The 23072-nt window shown below is 49.2% G+C and overlaps 2 protein-coding genes across 2 annotated transcripts; both read right to left on the bottom strand.

Moving 5' to 3' along the window:
• Positions 1 to 1282: 1282 nt before the first annotated feature.
• On the bottom strand, positions 1283 to 4908 carry LOC144249563 (ral guanine nucleotide dissociation stimulator-like). The gene is made up of 4 exons (XM_077791676.1): positions 4846 to 4908; positions 4563 to 4679; positions 3474 to 3588; positions 1283 to 1556 (listed from the first exon to the last, which is right to left on the bottom strand). The coding sequence occupies exons 1-4, from the start codon at positions 4903 to 4905 to the stop codon at positions 1351 to 1353; spliced, it is 498 nt and encodes a 165-aa protein (XP_077647802.1). The 5' UTR covers positions 4906 to 4908; the 3' UTR covers positions 1283 to 1350.
• Positions 4909 to 18689: 13781 nt separating this feature from the next.
• LOC144249565 (ral guanine nucleotide dissociation stimulator-like) lies at positions 18690 to 22276 on the bottom strand. Its single transcript, XM_077791678.1, has 4 exons — positions 22253 to 22276; positions 21970 to 22086; positions 20881 to 20995; positions 18690 to 18963 (listed from the first exon to the last, which is right to left on the bottom strand). The coding sequence occupies exons 2-4, from the start codon at positions 21985 to 21987 to the stop codon at positions 18758 to 18760; spliced, it is 339 nt and encodes a 112-aa protein (XP_077647804.1). The 5' UTR covers positions 21988 to 22086; positions 22253 to 22276; the 3' UTR covers positions 18690 to 18757.
• Positions 22277 to 23072: the final 796 nt, after the last annotated feature.

The raw sequence follows: 23072 nt of genomic DNA, 5'->3' as shown, positions 1-23072 counted from the left end.
AAACAGTGTGCTCCCACTATGTATCTACTCAACATGCAAAAGTTAGAAAGCTAGATAATACAATCCTGGCCACAGGTAGAGCTATGCAGAGGAGCCACCTGGCAGTGCTTAGTCAAAGAAGTAAACATGTACACTTTGACCTAGAAATTCCACCTGTGTGTAAACCAGGCGGTGCTTAAGCAGTTTCACAAGGGGACATGCACAGGGAAATTTATCCTCAGGTTCTTATAGAGTTGTCTGTGCTTACAGGGAGTTGATGGTTGTCAAGATGCCCACAGCTGCGAAAGTCAAAAGCTAAAAAAATAATAGATGCCAACCTGGATATATTAATAATCCCGTACCTATGATCACCTTCATAAGGTAGCTTCCCAACTTCTGTGTGGAAGTGTGTTTCTCCTTGGCCCTTACACTGTTGTGGAGACCACTAGGAGTTCAGCTTTGTGCAGGATCATCTGACCTGGACTTTTTGCAAGACCTGTACAGCCCTCACACATGCTCAGATGCTACAGGACTTTTCAGACCAGTCCAGACAACAGTAGGCATCCATTCATTGTCTGCACTCTACAGATTCCTAGATGCACGACATTCATTACCATCAAATGCAGAATTTTCATCAAAAACTAATATATATATCATTCCAATCTGAATCAAGAAAATCGGAAATATCCCCAAATCCAAAGAGTGGATCCCCATTGTGATGCTACAAGTTGAAAATCCCACAGCTGACCTCATGGGATGGTTCACAGTCAAAAGACAGCTGCATGAAAAATATTACATGACCTTCCTGCTATGTGAAAAGTGGCATGTGAAGTACACATGCATGTCTTCCTCAGACATGGGTTCATTTCGAAGGCACCTTGTGCAATTGAAAATACTCCCTCCAAAAGGGGAGAAATCAGAACCATGTCTCCAAAGTATTTCAGCAGAGACCAACTCCATCTGTCTATCTATCTCTCAGTGAGTGTGTGTGCTCTTGTGTGTGTTTGTGTGTCTTTGTTTGTGTTTGTACCATCATAGCTGATACTTCATTGCCCCCATTGGAAAACTGACTCAGATAATGCCATCTGCCAAACTCCTAAAAACCAAAGTTCTTGCTGATAGAATGAAACATTCCTTCCTGTTGGTTTGGATGTGTCCTTTAGGAATCACTGCTACATTTAGTATACTCAAATCATCACAGTAGATCAGGTAACAAAAACATATATATTTTAAAATAATAATATATTAATGGAAACAACAAATACAGGATAGAGTAACAACTGTGTTACTAAACAAGGTCAAGGACAATGGCAAACTATAGATTCAAACTTTGAAGAAAATAGTAATCAATGTAAATATTCCTGGGCTGCCTCAGCCCCGCCCAGGCACACAGCAGCAGAATGGTTTTGCAAGCATCCTCAGGAGGGCTGGAGCCTTCTTTCCAGGACGAGAGGGAGGTTGAGGCTGGATCCACCCATCATTCTTTTGGGAGAGGCTCCTTTTCCTCAGCACAAAGTTGGATTTTTTGTGAGGATTCTTGGCATAAAATACGTTGGCCTCTGCTGGAATCCTCAGCTCTGGGGAGAGAGGGGTGTACAAAAAGAAGGTGGCACTCAGGAGGTGCTCCCTAGGACACGCCAACATCTGAGAGCCTGTGCCAGAAAAGGCCAGAGCCACACACCTGAGAGCTCTCCAATTCAGCACCAATACCAACAAAGACAGCCTCCACAGTCCTCCCTGAGGAAGAACTAGGCAGAGCACTTCAACAGACCTAATGTCTGTTCCTACCAAAGGCTTTGGACTCCAGAATATCTCAGGTCCTCTTGCATCTGCCAAAGCACACCACTAGGGTTGGCATCTGAAATCTCCCACAAAAGGCTCCTGTGCCGAAGATTCAGTCCCCACGTGAGCCATCTTCATAGGTGGGTTTGGAGGGAAGCATTGGATGGTGAGTGCTCTGATGTCAACATGAAATTCTCATTCAAGATGAATACACTACTGGGGGGTGGGAGGGACTGGAAGAAAGGTTGAGCATGGTTGGAGGAAGACCTAAACAGGGTTGTGCCCTGGGCAACAGTACCTTGTTCCTGTTGGCTCCACTGAATCCTCATTCTCCAAGTAGAGGTCCTCCCTCTCCATCTTTCTCTCTCTCCCTCTCTGCCAGCCTCGTTCTCTCTCTCCCAGTCTATGCCTTTGTGGCAAGGGCTGAGGAGCTCTCCACTGCCACACACTAGAGCTTTATGGACAGCCTCAGTGCACAACCAAAGAGAAAGCTATGAAACCCAGAGAAAAGGCCTAGGATTCCTCCTCTGAGTTATTTTCCTCAAGTATGGCCACAGTGAGGACAGGCTGACCAGCACGGATACCACGTTAGAGCCATGCTTCTGCGTTGGTGGAGCCCGCCTCCATGTGAACCAGGCTTCTGAGAATGGAGGCCACATTCCAAATACTGCCCTACTGAGAACAATGGTTCCAAAGACCAGCAAAGGGACTGCTTCCCTCCAACATGGTGTATGGCCCAGTGGTGCCATGACCCCGAGTGGGGGAATACAACAGCCGCTTCTCCTTCCTCTGAACATGTGTTTCCTGTCGCCCTCCTCTAACCTAGAGCCTGTTCTCCATCCCTTCTGGGTTGGATGTGGAGATCTCTGCTATGAATTTCTTAGGCTACCAAGGCCCCAGGCAGACTTCCTCTTCCATAGACTCTACTAACCTAACAGTAGGTTAAGATAGGAGACAAGTGATCCTAGAACTCATAGGGATGGTGGTCTTCAGGGTACATAGGCTGGGATAATGGCTGCTGTGGTGTTTGGCTCACAAAAACCAACCAACCAACCAACAAAAAAGCGCTGGCATTATTATCAGATGAGCTCTGTGGCTAAGTGCTCAGGAAGCCCTCATCTGACTTTAGTTAGGGATCACAACCTGGCTATTGTGATCACTCCTTGCCTAGTGGACTCAGGTGCGTAAGACCATGGAATTTATGCAAAAACAGATGATTCAGGCTGTCTCCCAGGCTGTGTTTTCTTCCCAATTTCATCCTGTTACTGCTTGCTAGAATCCTGGCAATGCTCTGCCCAGGCAGTGGTTTTTTGGTCACACAGAAGGCTTTCAATAGTACTGCTTCAGTCCACAAAATGCCAGTTCCCTCTTTAGCCCATGCATTCCCATGTTCCTTTGAAACCACTCCTATCCCAGACCATGAAAACATACTGCTCCTGGAGAGAGGCTTTCCTCCTCACTCCTCAAAGATGTCAGCTTTGGATGCCTGTTCATGTCCAGGGGAGGGCACCTGGTGGGGAGCCGCAATATCCACTGGGGTATACTATTGGACCTCAAGACCTTCCACCAGCAGAAGTGCAGTTGGCTTTGTGCACGAACCCAACACACCTGTTGGAGTGTTCTTGGGGGTCAGAGACTACTCTTTGTTGCTAAGAGTTGACCTGAGTCCACATCCTGACCCTTGCTCTCTGCTATCTGATTGTCTCACTTACTCTGACGGCGAGAGATGATTTGGCCCAGCTCATAATCCTCTGGATTCTCCTCAGTAAGGAAGTGTAGGTCCAGGGCGCTGCGGATGACAACAGGAGCCCTATCCTGGCAGGTCACCTGGAGCAGCATGGGAGACAGGCCTTCAGGAAATGGGCCTTGAAGTGACTACTCAAGGACAGTGGGCAGGGGCATTCTGGAGGCACCTCCGCTCTAAATACAAGTGCAACACCCATGACCCTACTACCTGAGGCTGACCTCCTGCTCATCGTGTGGGCTCTTCCCACAGGCTACTAGCCCAATCCTTGTACATAGGACTTCCTGGGCCTGCCATTGCTCTTTGTGGAGCTGCACTCCTCTCGGAGTGAAAGGACCCCACTACCTGCATACAGATGCAATCTCATCCCACAAGTTGGGAGGAATGGGACAATAGCCTCCAAGATCCCAGGTATGCCCGAGGATGCAGGCGGCATTGGGAATGGCCTAGGCACAAAACCTAGAGGCTTTGGTCTGGATTGCCAGGGCCAAAAACAGACCCAGGAACATGACCACACACAGGAGTGCTGAAAGATAGCCACGAGAGCTCCTGGCCTCCAGAGGCTCAGTGCTGGCTGGGATGTAGGAGGGCACCTCATCCGGCAAGGGTGGTCATTGGGTTACCTGGACATTTAGTGTGCTTGCTCCACATCCATATCGACTCTGCAGAGAGACTCTCTCAGCTCCTTGTTCAAGGAACACGGAGAACCTCACACTGCTGTCCTCCTCCATAGACGTCAGCATCCCATACAAGGGAACCTGCAACCTAGTTCCTGTCCTATTCTCATCTGTCACCCATACCTGTCCCTGCCCTTCTGGACTGCATGCTGCCACCTGACACACAGACTCCCTCAGACATGGCAGTGGACAAGCTGCTGCACTCGCTCATCTCAGCTCCAGCCCTTCACACTGACCTCTCCCTTCTTGATTCCCATCTATCCTCCTGATCATCCAGAAGCTCCAAATTCAAGAGGGCATGAGTAGTCCATGGTATTGGACCAGTGTCTGCTCCCCACCCAGGTGTAAGCACCACGGGACACCCCTGCTCCCAGGCTTACCAGAACACTCTTGGCCATCTCTGGACTTTGTGTTTCTAAGTGGACACGAATTAAGCAGGTGTCTCCCACCTGCTTGTGGGAAAGCGGCCTGGAGGACTTGCAGGTTGATTCTGAGAACTGTGGGGGATGGAACATCAGCAAACCCAGAAACAGAAAGCCACCCCAGACTGTCAGTTGGCTCTATGGGCTTCCAGCAAATATGTCCAGGTGCTGAGGCTTCTTATTTCCTCAGGTCGGAGTGGAATGGCAGCACATGCACAGCTTGAATAAGGTAGGTGTTTACCTCCTTTCCCTTGACCTGGGGGCGTTTCCTCACGATGAAATATTGTACTCCCAGATTCATGGACAGACACACGAGTGAGTGGTCAGAGACCTTGATTTCTGCAGAGCGAAGTGGAGAGAATTGTTAGGTGGCACTCAAGGATTATGCCACAAAACACCCACAACCCCTGAGAGTCTCCGCCAGGCCCATCACACTTTGGTATTTTGGGGCCAAGGCCCACTTTCTCTTGGCTGTCAGTTATCCTGAGCCCACTGTGGATCATGTCTCCCCACTGTCTGATTGTCCTACTTACTCTCATCCTCAGACATCATATACAGCAGCTCAAAGTTGTCCACATCCTCATGCTGCAACAAATTTTGGTCCAAGGCCCTGCGGATGAGGCTTGTCACCGTCTCCTGAAAGGTCACCTGGATCAGGGTGGGACAAATGTCATCAGAGAATGGCTTTTAGAAGAGCTACCCAGAAGACTGTGGTCAAACATTCAGGAGAAATCTCAGCTACATATACAAGGGCACAATCTTGTTATCCTGCTACCTGAGTGTGTCCTCCATATACCACCTGGGTTCTTGCAATGTGCTACTAGAACAATCCTGGTACAAATATCTGCCTGTACCTGCCATCTCCCCTCCCCCTGGGGAGCCACATTCCACTCATGTCAAAGGACCAAACTGCCTATGCACAGACACACTCTCATCTCACTGAGATGAGAGCAATGGGCCAGGGATCTGCGCACCAAGTGTGATCTGGGATGCAGGCTGCCTTTGTGGGTGGAAGAGGCAGATGCACTGAAAATTTGGGTCCTGACTGCCACGACACAAAACAGACTCAGATACAAGAGTGTGCACTTGAGTGCTTCATGATAGCTTTGAGAGGCCCTGGCCTCTGGAAGCTCGGTGCGGGTCTGGTTGTAATGATGTACTTGACTCAGCACTGGCAGTCACTGAACATGTCTCCTCTGCAGCTGGACACCTGCAGCATTAGCGTGTCTACTGCACATCCATAGAAATTCTGCCAAGAACCCCTTTAGCTCCGTATTTACATACATGCAAAGCCTAACATTCCAAAGCTTTGGCATGACCCCCCAGGTGATCCCGACCCCAAATTCCTACACCTAGTCATGCTAAGGAGGTTCTCTTCCCTGCCACCAGGAACACATCCCCTCCTACACATGTGACAAGTCACTGCCACCTCCTCTGCTCCAACTTCACTCATTGAGAATACCAAGTTCTAGGCACTGCAGCCTGCACCCTGGACATATCTCTGCCTTCATCTGTCCACAGCACTTCCGTCTGCACTTCTGGCCTGCAAAACCCACAATACACAGGCCCACTCACCACGGAAGCTGGGCATAGCTGATGCTCTCCCTCCTCAGGTCAAGCCCTTAAGACGGACCTCTCTCTTCTCTATTTCCCACCATAGCCCTGGGGTTGGCTGTGTCTCCTGCCTTCCACTGTGTGGACACCCAGGAGGCAGCCCTGCTGTCGGGCTTACCGGGATGCGCTTTGTCTCCCTCAGGCTCTGTCCCTCTAGGAGGACGTGAACAACGCGGCTGTCTTCCACCTGCTCGCTGGAGTGAAGCAGTGAGGAGCTGCTACTGGTGACTTTTCTCATGCAGCACTCATTGCTTTGGGTGGCCTGGGGCAATGATCCTGCAGCCACTGCAGAGCTGCTGCTCACAGCTGCTGGGGTCCTGGATGCCACTGCCACAGAAGGTTCCAAGAACTGTGGGGGATGACAACATCAGCAAAGCCCAGCAACTGCACCCCACCCAGCCTGGCAGTTGGCTCTGTGGGCATTCTACAACATCCATCCAGAACCTGAGGTTCTTGTCCCCTTGGAGGATGTGGAGTGGCACCAGGAGTAAAGACTGAAGAAGGTGGCTGTTTACCTCCTTTGGTTTGACCTTCAACGACTTGCTGGCATCTGTTTCTCGAAGAAGAAAGTCGTAATGCACTCCTCCAATCAGGCCGTGATATACTTTCGCATCAGCAGGGACCCTCAGCTCTGGAAAGGCAGGGGCAGAGGCGTGGTAGGTGACACTCAAGGAATACACTACCCAACATCCCCCACAACTGAGAGCCTCTGCCAGCTCAGGTCTCACACACAGACCTGAGAGCCCCCGAATCCAGCTTCTGTTCCACCAAACACTCCCCACTGATTAATCCCTGAGGACCCTCTATGCACAGGAGGTCCACTACAGGAACACCTTTCAAGGAAATAGCCCCTTGTACCCCAGTACCTCTTAGTTCACGTTGGACCCATCAAAGAGAAACAGCTAGACTTTGTATCTGGATTGGTCCCCAAAGACTCATGTGTTGAAGGTTTTCTCCCCACTGCAGCAATGATCACAGGTGGGTTTGGGGAAAAGCACTTGATGGTGGGTGCCTCCACCTTGACAGTGGACTCATCTACTCATACAGGGCTACACTAATTGGAGGGGTATGGTTTGGAGGTGTGTTGAGGTACTTAGGTACTCACCCCGGTCCGCCTGGCTCTCAGGCTCTGCCTGGCTTGATCTGCCATCTTCAACCTGGGCCAGCAGGTGGTGTGCTTGGTGCTCCAGGTTAAAGCCACTCAGGAGGAGCCACATGTACGGCAGCAGCTGCTGCAGACTCAGAGAGCCTGGAGGCTGATGGGAAGCCTCGGAGTAGAAGTTCACCCAGGTCCCCAGGAAGGAAGATGAGGCACTGTGGGGAGGCAGGTGTGGAGTCAGCAAAACCCTGGCCTTGCCTTCGCCACGGCCTCCAGAGCAAACCTCTGACCCTACCCTCCTGAACCGTCCCTGGTTCTGAACACACCAGTCCACCTCAGGCAAGACACAGTGGCTGTACAGGCAGGGTCAGGACAGGTCGCTACAGGCAAAGAACCTTCAACGAAGGAGCGCTAGATCCATGGTTTGACCAGCTCTCCCCTCCTCTGGGCAGGCCTGACACTCTTCTTCCTCTTGGCTACATGCTCTCCAACCTGGAATGCACCTTCTGGGAGTGTCTGTCCTCCTGCCCACTCTTCTCGGGGCTCAAGAGACACCTCCTCCCCTGGCGTGGGCTGCAATGCTACCTCATTCTCTGTGAGCTCTCACTGAGTTCCCCTGAGTAGCGGTGGACCTCTCTTTTCCCATGAGTGCAGACCACATCTCTGTGGCCCTGGGGGAGGACAGGGAGGTGTGGTGTGGGGGGATCCATTATCCCAGGGCCTTCCCCAGAGGACCCTGACTCCACCTACAACTCCCCGCCTTACCCCTCCTACTGTTGAAGCCCCACACCTTACACTGCAGGCAGAAAACTGAATTGGGCAGAGCAGTCTTTCCTCAGCCTTCCCAAGTCAAATCACCTTGCAGGTCCCTATTCTGGAAACAGGAGCCCACCCTCTTGACCCCAAGCCCATTCCATGTTGAAGTTGGTCCAAGGGTCCACCATAGTCACTGAAGAGGACAACGTGCAGTTATGCCTCATGGAGTCAGGGATGCAGTCCCATGGAGGATATGTACTCATGGCACCTGCGGTTTAGGCTGACCCCATGAAAAGGGACACAATGGCAATCATTTGCACCCCATTTTTCACTGAATTATGAAACGTGACTGGAAACGTGTCTTCACACAGTGGGTGCTTTCTCCATGTTCACCAGTGAATGAGCCCAAACTGCTGATTCCCACATATCTCTGGGTGTGGGAGCTGCCATGTCCAAAGCCCCTGTCCAGCTATGTCCCAGCTAGGACGCTCTGTCCCACTATGGAAACTAACATGTCTTTATTAACCCAAAAGTGCTTTTCCCAAGGCCCGAGTTTTGAGACGCCTCTGGCACAGATCTACGTTCTTCACAAAGCCAACATCACACCAGAAAGACCACCTGGCCTCACTGAGTCCACCTGGGAATGAGCTCAGTGCACACCATTGAGCTGTGGTGCCCAGTGTGTGGGGACTGCTCCATGGACCTCTGTGGATCAGCTGGAGTCAGGATGGTTTCTCTGCCTGAGAGGGGAAGTTCACTGCCCTTGCAAGGCTGTGGCAGGCACCTCCAAGACTCGTACCATTCGGGGCTGACATTCCACTATGAGTGTGGTCCTCTATCTCATTAGGTATCACAAAACTTTGGGTCCCTGAGAGGCACATGGCAGCCCCAAGACAGAGGCATGAGGGGGCTACACACTTGGGCTTGGTGGTCTGGTGCTTACCTTGGGAACAAGAGATCCAGCACCTGCTGGGTGGGGATGAAATCCCAGGAGATTAACCCCATGTTGCTGCTGAACTGTAGGTTCCTCCCACAAATGACAGGCAGGAGCTCATTCCTAAGCTGGTCCTGCCTGTAAGGTTCAAGGCTCTGAACCCTGAAGGGCTCCTCCGTGTTCTGATCATTTTCACCCTGGGTTGGGACCAAGAATGGTGGGTTCAAAATGGAAATGGTGACAAACAGAAAAATGACTTGTGCCAATACACTAGAGTCAAAGCACAATGGGACAGTTCCCATCAGTACAAACACACACACACACACACACACACACACACACACAGAGTCAGAATAGGAGTCCTGGGCCATTCATCAGGGATCAGACTAGAGGGCCTGCTGGGCTCACCTGCCCTGTGCTACTCACTGTTACTCTTGAGCTCCTCTGCGACAATCGCCAGAGGCTCTGGCGTCTAAGATGAAGCCTCACCCAGTGTATCCACAAAAGGGCTAGTTGGCCCCCCTGAGATTCCTGGGAGCCTGAGGCTCGGCATTGTCTGCAACCACAGGAGAACATCCTTCTCCCTCCAGTGGCTCCAACCAAGTGAGCTCGGATGGCTTGGTCAGTGAAGTGGGTGCCTGGATACCAGGGTTCCATGTTCTGTTTGATCCATTGTCAAGGCAATGATGTCATTTCCTGTGCCCATACCTGAGCCTCTTTTCACATAAGACCACTTTCAAAAGCCCTATGGGCTGCTGATTTCTCCTCCATGCCTACCCATCTCAGGTGCGCAGGTGTTCACCAACAACTACCCAAACATCCCCACCAGCATCTGCCCTGCTTGGTGCCACTAGAGTTCCAGCTTGGAGCCTTCAAAAATGCATTCACAACCAGTCCTTCCCTCTCAGCCGCTTTTGGACCCCGGTCCCATCATTGTGCAACTCATGGTGTGCCCAGTCTTTTCTGGAAAGTAGGGTAGCATCTAATCTCTAGGGTTTATTGTGTCTATTGGCCCCTAACACCCTCTATTCTCTCTGAAACCAGAGATGGGACTCACAGGTGGCTAAAGCACAAATGTACAGATGGGACAATCACAAGAAGGGGAGAGACAAAGAATGCACCCTAACTCAATCAGGCCTGTGTCCCACACAGGGACATGGCCAATGTCCGTCCCATCGTGGCTGCAGTTCCCTCTCTACACCATGGCAAGTTGGAGGGGACTGAGATGCAGAGGCTGCTCCCCTCTGCCATACAACTTCCCAAGGCTTCTCCTAAGATTTCAAAAGGGCCAAGTGTGTCTAGTGTTGGGGTCTCACAGAGACTCCGAGGTACCACAGCATCCTGCTGCCCAGAACCGGTTCACCCCTCACCTCAAGGGGGCTCAGCCTCTGGATTCATGGGAATTGAAGTGGGTACAGGTGATGGGATATCACCTCCAAGACTGAGTTATGCCAAGTCCATGACCCCTGTCTGCATCCCTGTCTCCAGCACCACTCCCCCCTCTCTCTTTCCTCCTCAGAGCAAACAAATCCATTTAGCAAGTGTGTCCTGTGATAAAGACATGACGGTCACCCATCCTCTCATTACAAAAACACTGAGGCTCAGCCAACATGGATCCTACCAGGAACACAGGCATAAACTCAGAGTCCGATCCTCCCAGCCGAGCCTCGGTGGAGCCTGGACTCCCAGCCTCCTGAGTCAAGGAAACAGAGGTGCCTAGCCGAGCCACCTTGGATGCAGCCGCACACAAACTGAACTCATCAATGCCCCTTGCTCTCAGTTGTGAGTAAGAGGGGAGGGTGTTTCACAACCCTGGACATCCAGTGCAGTCTCCAGGCTTTGGGGTGTGCCCTGGCCTCTCTCTATCTGCCCAGGCCCTCCAACCCACACTGGCCTCTTACCCAACCTCCTCCTAGGGCCAAACTCAATCCTGCCTCTCAATTTCTGCTGCCTTCCCCAACACACTGCTCCCCAAAATGAGCAGGGCTGGCTCTCGGTTATCATGCTGGTGCCAGCAGCAATGCCACCCCACTGACAGAATTCTGAGTCCCAACCTAGGCACTCCAGCTGTCTTTGCCACACCTGGCCTGTTTGGGCTCTGGCTCTTGCTCTTTTCTTTCATGTGCATGTGTTTTGAGGTTTTGAGTTTCTCCCACTGCAGAACTGCAGCTGTGGCAGGGTAGAGCTCATGAGGGTGACACTCTGAGCCACATCCAATCCCATCAGGACTGTTAACTGGGGTGATGCTGGAACACAGTGATGAGTGAACACATGGGAGGTGGTTGGACCCACCTTGCCTCTGAGTGGTTTCCTTTCAGGACAGGAATGTAGGGATGGGAGCCCCTGGCGCGGGATGCTTTGCACAAGGCGTGACCACGGGCTCTTTCCTGGCAAAAATGGCTCCACTCAGCATGGAGAGCACTGTCATTCCTGGTGGCTAACAACAGCCCTGGACCCCAGAAAGGAACCCACACTCAAGATTAACGTCTGAGTGTGCGTGTCCTTGAGGAAATGAGGTCTCCTGATCCCAGGTGCAAAGGGGTAAGTCCTCTAACTCCAGGGGCCATGAAGGGACATCTGAGTTTCCCTCGTCCTTCTTTCCCTCTCTGAACCCAGGGTGTCCTCACACTAACCACAGTTAGGACCCTGGCCTCATTCCCCAGTGAGGATCATTAGGCTCCATAAAGGACAGTCTCTAAGATGCTCAGTGGACCAACACCCTCTGCACAACCCATAACCCTATTCACCCAAGAGGCAAGAGGATTTCTATTCAGGAAAACCAGGAAAGGGAGAGCCTTTCTCAAGGACACAAGGACATTAGTGAGTGAGGGAGTGATTAATGGATGGAGAACTATTTCCAACACCAACTTCCAGGAGCATATATGGCCCTTTGGAGAATTCTGCAGTGTGTTGGTGATTAAGGAGAACGTGTGAATCCAGGGGTCACTAGGTCCTCTCAGCCATAAGGAGGGAAACTGCCATAAAGGAACTAGGACAAGGGTGCGAGGAATGCTCACTGGGGGGAGATCGGAAGGAAGGAAAGTGTACTCATTAGAAAAGTGTCGCCTGAAAATTCTTAAGCCAGCCAAAAGTCGTGCGAACTTGTGTGGGAAAAGAGTCTTTGCACAGTGATGAAGCTAAGAGCTCACATGATGGAACACAGCATCAACTGGGACCAAATCCAATATCTGATATTCTTGTAGGAAGAGGAGAGTCTGGACCCAGATACCAGGGAGACTTGGGGATACCAGCTATGTGAGGTTGGAGCCAGGGCGGGATGCCCATATGGGAACCACAGATCGTGGGCAGCAATAGGAGAGTGGGCAAGGGCTGGGAGAGTTGGGGGGACAGTCCCCTAGGAACCTGTGAGGTGTTTTGGCAGTGAGACCGCCCAACACCTTGTGTGTTGAGCCCCTGGAGCTTGAGGGAAGGCCCTTCCTCTGTTGTTGGCCACCCAGTTGACAGAGTTTGGTTGTAGCAGGCCTAGGACCCAGCCGAAGGTCTGAGCATGTTGGCCATGCAGGGTGGATCTGGACCGCAGACACACTCTGATGACTGTAGGGTTTCAGCCATGCATCAACACAAGCACCAAGTCAGGCCAGGTGGGGAAAGGGCTAGGAACACACTCTGGGGGCTGGTGCCTATATTACTGGGAGCACTTCTGACCCCAATTCCCTGATCTGCTGCCAACACAAGCTACAGAGGAGGGTGGAGGGACACAGAGCATGGATCTTCCCCACTCAGTGGGCCCAGGCATGTACCATGGCCAGCAGCCTCGTGCCTTGCCCGGTGAGTCCTGAAGCGGCCCCCTCTTCCCATCCTGAGAGCTCTTCCCTTCCTCATGTGCTACTACCTTCCCACTGTCTCTGGAAATATCTACTTGCTGTGGTCCTCAGGCAGTTTATGATTTAAGTTAAAAAAAAAAAAAAACAGGTCTTGGTGCTCAAAAATATTTGATTTGCCCATCCTCATCCCCCAACCCCAATATTTTCATTATTTCCTCAACATATGAAATTTTACTAGCAAAAAGTTAATTTTGAATTATATAAAGTTGATTCAAATAACATTGGTATACATAATCAATCACTGTACTTTCAATGTTTGTTCTCCTTTCCTGTTAGAAACTGCTCGGAAAAAAGAGAACAGAGGGGGCTGGGGATGTGGCTCAAGTGGTAACGTGTTCGACTGGCATGCGCGAGTCAGTGGGTTCGATCCTCAGCACCATATAAAATAAAATAAAATAAAATAAAGATATGTCCACTGAAAACTGAAAAAAAAAAAAAAACAAAGAGAACAGAGGACAGACTCATGGAAGTACTTGAACTGATAAGAAGCTCCCACTCAAGCTCAGCATTCAGTCCTGGACAGGGTAAGACCAGGCCACTTTGACATATGTTCCAAAGAGTCTACCAGACAGAATCCTCTGACTGATCCCTGACTGAGCCATAGGAACTGGCTAGAAAAGCCTTCACATCCTCAATACATTCTTCACTTCAGAATACTGGACAAGCATTGATATCCATCTCTCGTTACCTTGCTCCCCAGCCAACCATTCTTCAACAAATTCAAAGGAGCAACTCATGCAAGCACACAGAAAGGGATGTTCACTACACACATCCATGTGCGAAAAAGACAACTGGTATTTCTTGTTTGGGCTATTTCAAATGAAATCACTTCTGCATGACCTCCACAAACCAAAGGAAAATATTTTTGAAATTCCCACGTAGAAGACAAGATACACTTGCCAAGGAGGCAGTGCCAAGAATTTTGACACTCCAAATGTAGAGTGTGTGTTTAGGAGGCAGTCACAGTTTCCATGAGAGAGTCCCATGAAATCAATTAGGAAGATCCATGCTCTAGCCCTACCATGCAAGTGATGTGACTTGAAAGAGTCACTTAGTCTTAGTAACCATCATCACTAACAACTAAGTCAATGAATAAAGGTCCTCAGGTGTCAAGCTACAAAATGTGGGATGAGCATGGATGAGGATGGGTGGGAGAAGTCTCCAACTCTAACACAATTAGGGAAGGCTGTGCCTGTCCTCAAGTGGCTGGGGGGGCTTGGGATCCTGCCACAGAGGGGGATTCCAAACCTCACATCCCCTGACCCAGGCCAGAAGACCAGGTAGAGTCCAAGAATCCTGGGGTGGCCCAATGGCAATAAAGGTCAAAAGGAACTAGGGATCTGCCTGGTCCCTCAATCCCCTACTCTGAGCAGGGCTGCATGACGAGGCCAGAGGCCATCCACAGCAATCTGCCTTTACAGGAAAACAGGGACTGCAGGCTGCCTCTGGCTCACTGAATCAGGGTGGTGTTTTCATAAAGCAAGACCACTTCCTCACATTTGACCAGCAGCTCATGTGTTGACAGCACAATGACTGACTTGACTCAGGCCCTGATGAATGAAATAGAAAATTCATAGCAAACCCATCTTTAGCTCTTCCACATCATCAGGGGCTCTGATTCAATTCCGTCCAGAAAGGTGTCTGAAATGATTTCTAAACATGCTGGGGACTCACCTCTGTGTGGAACTTTTCAGGAAAAAGGGGATCAAATCTCATGAAGCAACTCTTCTCTCTTCTAGCCCATGGGCAATGCAAGGAACCTGCATGATACCAGAGGCTCACTTCTCTCTTCTCATGTCTTCTGGAAAGGATTCGTTAATGCTCCCTGCAAGGTGAAGCAGAAGCCTGCATTCCCAGCTGCACAGAAGTGTTTGAGGGCAGTGTCTCCCTTAAAACCCAAAAATAAAAAAACAGGTCATTCAACAGGCACATGGATTAGAGTACATGTTCAATGATCCCTCCTCCCTGGAGCCTTCCACATGCCCATCTTCCACATTCACAGAGCAATGCTTGGCCATTCTCAAGACCAGGAGACCATGATGCTCATCACCAGGAAGTCAATAAGGAACATGAAGAGAGCAGCATGGATTGCAGAAGGTGGCACATCAAGGATCTTCAGCTCTGCTGCTAGAACACAAGAGCTTAACTTCAGTATTGACTTTTTGCCAACTACCAAGTACGATAGCAGTGTCAAGCCCAATATGCAGATATGCAAGTAGTAGGTGACACCCCGCATCCATTCACAAAAGTGGGCAACATCTGCATCAGAACAAGGAAGTATCTTACCCTTACTCATAAAAATCATCAGAAACAAAATAAAATGGATGCAAGACTTCTCATTTCACTATTAGGTAGCTGTTGGAATTCCCTATTAAATAATACCTCCTCCAAAATAAAAAGTATCTCAGACATGTGTCAACTATTCAATGGATGACATTTTAAAAACTATGGACTTTACTTAATATTTATGTATGCTATATCCCTGCCTAAGGCTCTATGAGAAAGGAGCACATAGAATTGGATCTTTGAAAATCTCACATTTGCTGATAAATATTACTGCTGATCTCAGGCATGGCGAAGTGAAAAGTGGGACTTTGGATATTCCAAGAATGCTATGTTGTGGGATTGGTGTCCCTGATTCATACATAGCATATGGTTTCTATGAAATCCAGTGAGGGAGCAGGAGTAACGAAGCTGATTGCACAGATGACCTCAGGGAATACTGACAGATAGGCCAAATGAAAAGTATGTTCCAGCTAACCATTGGTATTTGGGCTTCTGATCCCAGTCCTGTTTTTAAAAAAGGTGCAGACAGGCAGTGTTCATTAAAAACTGTCTACCATGTAAAAGTGGGTAATTTAAATGGCATCTAGTTACACATCTGATAGAATGGTCTGGCAACATATGAATTTCATTCTAACAACAACAACAACAACAACAAAACATAGAAAATGAGACATAAAGATAAAACCTTGTCTTCACCAGGATGCCTAAAAATAGGTTTTATTTGGCTCATGCAAATAAATATCTTTCAATAGAATTTCTGATTTCTGAATGAATCCATTCAACTTCATACTGCACAGATCACAAGGTTTTCTTTACAGAATATTCTCTTCTTCTTCTTAAAGCCTCACATAGAAAATGTCTCACAGGACATAGGAGGGGAATGACCCAAAGGATGAGAGAATGGCTGGAACCGTTCTCAAATGTGCCCATGTAGCCTAAAGTTTGAAGGCATCTAATTGTACTCTAAAACAATTATGAACCTATTTGATCCATTATTAATAAATATCACCACTTTACCACTTGAACCAAATCACAGAAAATTGGAAACAGATGATCATTTGCTTTGATACCTTTACTTCTGTTTCATTACTCAGAGTCGATCAACTCTATACTTCAAGTGACACAGATTTATTACAGAATGCCTAAGATCCTAAGGATCTATTTTAGCTCAGCCCATGGTATTGCTTCATTATTTTATTATTTTGTAAGTAATAAAATATAACTTCATGTTGGATGATATATTCAAGCCATGAATATATCATCCAACATTGTTCTTCCCAAAATATTAGCCCAATTTCTGCGCGTGCTCACTTACTGTTTAGGAATTTTACTAATTGTCTGAAGGTTCTAGAGGACCTGTTAGACTCCTAATGGACAAACCATACAACATACTCCAGAGAACGGACGAGTGCCATAAGAAGAAAATAAGGTCAGCCTACAGCAATGGGCAGCTGCCTGCCCTCGGCTGGGAGGAGCCCTGGCCATGGCACCAGGGCTGCTGGGCAGCAGAAGCCTCCACAGCCCTGCAGGGAGCCTGGAGCACAGCTCTGCCTAACCATGCTCAGCCCTGGACAGATGCACATGAGTTCCCATCACAGGCTCGAGTGTGACAGTCCCAGGTGCATGCCTGTCATGCCAGCCACCAGGGAGGCTGAGGCAAGAGGAACGTTTGAGGTCAGCCTTGGCAACTTAGACCCCGAGGCAAAGGGGAAATACTTTTACAGGGGTCTCTGAGGGTGTAGCTCAGGTAGGTCACTTGCCTCACAGGCTCAAGGCCCTGGGTTCAATCCCCAGAACCCACGTACACACAAAAAGTGAACTTGGAATATTGTTTAAAATGATGGATCAGGTACACACAAGGACTTCAATATGACCTCTCAGAGGAGCTCAATTTGAGATCAGACTGAACAAAAGACCACCTGGACCATTGACTCAGTGTCTGAAACCCTCTGTGAGCATGGGAAGCACTGCTGGCAAGACACCAGAGGGCCAAAGCACTTGTGCCCCCTGCAGGGGTGTCTCTTGTCTACCGCCAAAGACTGTTCCCCTCCTGGGGCAGCTGAGAGCAAGCTGGGCCTTGGAGCAAGGACTAGTGCTTTAGATATAGACTATGCAAGCAAGGGGCAATGTCTTTAATAAAACTAAAATTAAAAAGTCACATTGAAAAAATTTTAAAAAGAAGAAAATAAGGTCAAGTAGAGGAAGCCCATTTTCACAGGAAAAAATCCCCCAGTGAAAAGCATCAGAATAGATACCAAGAAAAATACCAACAAAAACAGTGTGCTCCCACTATGTATCTACTCAACATGCAAAAGTTAGAAAGCTAGATAATACAATCCTGGCCACAGGTAGAGCTATGCAGAGGAGCCACCTGGCAGTGCTTAGTCAAAGAAGTAAACATGTACACTTTGACCTAGAAATTCCACCTGTGTGTAAACCAGGCGGTGCTTAAGCAGTTTCACAAGGGGACATGCACAGGGAAATTTATCCTCAGGTTCTTATAGAGTTGTCTGTGCTTACAGGGAGTTGATGGTTGTCAAGATGCCCACAGCTGCGAAAGTCAAAAGCTAAAAAAATAATAGATGCCAACCTGGATATATTAATAATCCCGTACCTATGATCACCTTCATAAGGTAGCTTCCCAACTTCTGTGTGGAAGTGTGTTTCTCCTTGGCCCTTACACTGTTGTGGAGACCACTAGGAGTTCAGCTTTGTGCAGGATCATCTGACCTGGACTTTTTGCAAGACCTGTACAGCCCTCACACATGCTCAGATGCTACAGGACTTTTCAGACCAGTCCAGACAACAGTAGGCATCCATTCATTGTCTGCACTCTACAGATTCCTAGATGCACGACATTCATTACCATCAAATGCAGAATTTTCATCAAAAACTAATATATATATCATTCCAATCTGAATCAAGAAAATCGGAAATATCCCCAAATCCAAAGAGTGGATCCCCATTGTGATGCTACAAGTTGAAAATTCCACAGCTGACCTCATGGGATGGTTCACAGTCAAAAGACAGCTGCATGAAAAATATTACATGACCTTCCTGCTATGTGAAAAGTGGCATGTGAAGTACACATGCATGTCTTCCTCAGACATGGGTTCATTTGCAAGGCACCTTGTGCAATTGAAAATACTCCAAAAGGGGAGAAATCAGAACCATGTCTCCAAAGTATTTCAGCAGAGACCAACTCCATCTGTCTATCTATCTCTCAGTGAGTGTGTGTGCTCTTGTGTGTGTTTGTGTGTCTTTGTTTGTGTTTGTACCATCATAGCTGATACTTCATTGCCCCCATTGGAAAACTGACTCAGATAATGCCATCTGCCAAACTCCTAAAAACCAAAGTTCTTGCTGATAGAATGAAACATTCCTTCCTGTTGGTTTGGATGTGTCCTTTAGGAATCACTGCTACATTTAGTATACTCAAATCATCACAGTAGATCAGGTAACAAAAACATATATATTTTAAAATAATAATATATTAATGGAAACAACAAATACAGGATAGAGTAACAACTGTGTTACTAAACAAGGTCAAGGACAATGGCAAACTATAGATTCAAACTTTGAAGAAAATAGTAATCAATGTAAATATTCCTGGGCTGCCTCAGCCCCGCCCAGGCACACAGCAGCAGAATGGTTTTGCAAGCATCCTCAGGAGGGCTGGAGCCTTCTTTCCAGGACGAGAGGGAGGTTGAGGCTGGATCCACCCATCATTCTTTTGGGAGAGGCTCCTTTTCCTCAGCACAAAGTTGGATTTTTTGTGAGGATTCTTGGCATAAAATACGTTGGCCTCTGCTGGAATCCTCAGCTCTGGGGAGAGAGGGGTGTACAAAAAGAAGGTGGCACTCAGGAGGTGCTCCCTAGGACACGCCAACATCTGAGAGCCTGTGCCAGAAAAGGCCAGAGCCACACACCTGAGAGCTCTCCAATTCAGCACCAATACCAACAAAGACAGCCTCCACAGTCCTCCCTGAGGAAGAACTAGGCAGAGCACTTCAACAGACCTAATGTCTGTTCCTACCAAAGGCTTTGGACTCCAGAATATCTCAGGTCCTCTTGCATCTGCCAAAGCACACCACTAGGGTTGGCATCTGAAATCTCCCACAAAAGGCTCCTGTGCCGAAGATTCAGTCCCCACGTGAGCCATCTTCATAGGTGGGTTTGGAGGGAAGCATTGGATGGTGAGTGCTCTGATGTCAACATGAAATTCTCATTCAAGATGAATACACTACTGGGGGGTGGGAGGGACTGGAAGAAAGGTTGAGCATGGTTGGAGGAAGACCTAAACAGGGTTGTGCCCTGGGCAACAGTACCTTGTTCCTGTTGGCTCCACTGAATCCTCATTCTCCAAGTAGAGGTCCTCCCTCTCCATCTTTCTCTCTCTCCCTCTCTGCCAGCCTCGTTCTCTCTCTCCCAGTCTATGCCTTTGTGGCAAGGGCTGAGGAGCTCTCCACTGCCACACACTAGAGCTTTATGGACAGCCTCAGTGCACAACCAAAGAGAAAGCTATGAAACCCAGAGAAAAGGCCTAGGATTCCTCCTCTGAGTTATTTTCCTCAAGTATGGCCACAGTGAGGACAGGCTGACCAGCACGGATACCACGTTAGAGCCATGCTTCTGCGTTGGTGGAGCCCGCCTCCATGTGAACCAGGCTTCTGAGAATGGAGGCCACATTCCAAATACTGCCCTACTGAGAACAATGGTTCCAAAGACCAGCAAAGGGACTGCTTCCCTCCAACATGGTGTATGGCCCAGTGGTGCCATGACCCCGAGTGGGGGAATACAACAGCCGCTTCTCCTTCCTCTGAACATGTGTTTCCTGTCACCCTCCTCTAACCTAGAGCCTGTTCTCCATCCCTTCTGGGTTGGATGTGGAGATCTCTGCTATGAATTTCTTAGGCTACCAAGGCCCCAGGCAGACTTCCTCTTCCATAGACTCTACTAACCTAACAGTAGGTTAAGATAGGAGACAAGTGATCCTAGAACTCATAGGGATGGTGGTCTTCAGGGTACATAGGCTGGGATAATGGCTGCTGTGGTGTTTGGCTCACAAAAACCAACCAACCAACCAACAAAAAAGCGCTGGCATTATTATCAGATGAGCTCTGTGGCTAAGTGCTCAGGAAGCCCTCATCTGACTTTAGTTAGGGATCACAACCTGGCTATTGTGATCACTCCTTGCCTAGTGGACTCAGGTGCGTAAGACCATGGAATTTATGCAAAAACAGATGATTCAGGCTGTCTCCCAGGCTGTGTTTTCTTCCCAATTTCATCCTGTTACTGCTTGCTAGAATCCTGGCAATGCTCTGCCCAGGCAGTGGTTTTTTGGTCACACAGAAGGCTTTCAATAGTACTGCTTCAGTCCACAAAATGCCAGTTCCCTCTTTAGCCCATGCATTCCCATGTTCCTTTGAAACCACTCCTATCCCAGACCATGAAAACATACTGCTCCTGGAGAGAGGCTTTCCTCCTCACTCCTCAAAGATGTCAGCTTTGGATGCCTGTTCATGTCCAGGGGAGGGCACCTGGTGGGGAGCCGCAATATCCACTGGGGTATACTATTGGACCTCAAGACCTTCCACCAGCAGAAGTGCAGTTGGCTTTGTGCACGAACCCAACACACCTGTTGGAGTGTTCTTGGGGGTCAGAGACTACTCTTTGTTGCTAAGAGTTGACCTGAGTCCACATCCTGACCCTTGCTCTCTGCTATCTGATTGTCTCACTTACTCTGACGGCGAGAGATGATTTGGCCCAGCTCATAATCCTCTGGATTCTCCTCAGTAAGGAAGTGTAGGTCCAGGGCGCTGCGGATGACAACAGGAGCCCTATCCTGGCAGGTCACCTGGAGCAGCATGGGAGACAGGCCTTCAGGAAATGGGCCTTGAAGTGACTACTCAAGGACAGTGGGCAGGGGCATTCTGGAGGCACCTCCACTCTAAATACAAGTGCAACACCCATGACCCTACTACCTGAGGCTGACCTCCTGCTCATCGTGTGGGCTCTTCCCACAGGCTACTAGCCCAATCCTTGTACATAGGACTTCCTGGGCCTGCCATTGCTCTTTGTGGAGCTGCACTCCTCTCGGAGTGAAAGGACCCCACTACCTGCATACAGATGCAATCTCATCCCACAAGTTGGGAGGAATGGGACAATAGCCTCCAAGATCCCAGGTATGCCCGAGGATGCAGGCGGCATTGGGAATGGCCTAGGCACAAAACCTAGAGGCTTTGGTCTGGATTGCCAGGGCCAAAAACAGACCCAGGAACATGACCACACACAGGAGTGCTGAAAGATAGCCACGAGAGCTCCTGGCCTCCAGAGGCTCAGTGCTGGCTGGGATGTAGGAGGGCACCTCATCCGGCAAGGGTGGTCATTGGGTTACCTGGACATTTAGTGTGCTTGCTCCACATCCATATCGACTCTGCAGAGAGACTCTCTCAGCTCCTTGTTCAAGGAACACGGAGAACCTCACACTGCTGTCCTCCTCCATAGACGTCAGCATCCCATACAAGGGAACCTGCAACCTAGTTCCTGTCCTATTCTCATCTGTCACCCATACCTGTCCCTGCCCTTCTGGACTGCATGCTGCCACCTGACACACAGACTCCCTCAGACATGGCAGTGGACAAGCTGCTGCACTCGCTCATCTCAGCTCCAGCCCTTCACACTGACCTCTCCCTTCTTGATTCCCATCTATCCTCCTGATCATCCAGAAGCTCCAAATTCAAGAGGGCATGAGTAGTCCATGGTATTGGACCAGTGTCTGCTCCCCACCCAGGTGTAAGCACCACGGGACACCCCTGCTCCCAGGCTTACCAGAACACTCTTGGCCATCTCTGGACTTTGTGTTTCTAAGTGGACACGAATTAAGCAGGTGTCTCCCACCTGCTTGTGGGAAAGCGGCCTGGAGGACTTGCAGGTTGATTCTGAGAACTGTGGGGGATGGAACATCAGCAAACCCAGAAACAGAAAGCCACCCCAGACTGTCAGTTGGCTCTATGGGCTTCCAGCAAATATGTCCAGGTGCTGAGGCTTCTTATTTCCTCAGGTCGGAGTGGAATGGCAGCACATGCACAGCTTGAATAAGGTAGGTGTTTACCTCCTTTCCCTTGACCTGGGGGCGTTTCCTCATGATGAAATATTGTACTCCCAGATTCATGGACAGACACACGAGTGAGTGGTCAGAGACCTTGATTTCTGCAGAGCGAAGTGGAGAGAATTGTTAGGTGGCACTCAAGGATTATGCCACAAAACACCCACAACCCCTGAGAGTCTCCGCCAGGCCCATCACACTTTGGTATTTTGGGGCCAAGGCCCACTTTCTCTTGGCTGTCAGTTATCCTGAGCCCACTGTGGATCATGTCTCCCCACTGTCTGATTGTCCTACTTACTCTCATCCTCAGACATCATATACAGCAGCTCAAAGTTGTCCACATCCTCATGCTGCAACAAATTTTGGTCCAAGGCCCTGCGGATGAGGCTTGTCACCGTCTCCTGAAAGGTCACCTGGATCAGGGTGGGACAAATGTCATCAGAGAATGGCTTTTAGAAGAGCTACCCAGAAGACTGTGGTCAAACATTCAGGAGAAATCTCAGCTACATATACAAGGGCACAATCTTGTTATCCTGCTACCTGAGTGTGTCCTCCATATACCACCTGGGTTCTTGCAATGTGCTACTAGAACAATCCTGGTACAAATATCTGCCTGTACCTGCCATCTCCCCTCCCCCTGGGGAGCCACATTCCACTCATGTCAAAGGACCAAACTGCCTATGCACAGACACACTCTCATCTCACTGAGATGAGAGCAATGGGCCAGGGATCTGCGCACCAAGTGTGATCTGGGATGCAGGCTGCCTTTGTGGGTGGAAGAGGCAGATGCACTGAAAATTTGGGTCCTGACTGCCACGACACAAAA

The sequence above is a fragment of the Urocitellus parryii genome, chromosome 12 (genome assembly GCF_045843805.1).
Source record: "Urocitellus parryii isolate mUroPar1 chromosome 12, mUroPar1.hap1, whole genome shotgun sequence".
Classification (NCBI taxonomy): Eukaryota; Metazoa; Chordata; class Mammalia; order Rodentia; family Sciuridae; genus Urocitellus; species Urocitellus parryii.
The sequence above is the reverse complement of the archived record's forward strand: the minus strand, read 5'-3'. Positions and strand labels throughout refer to the sequence as shown.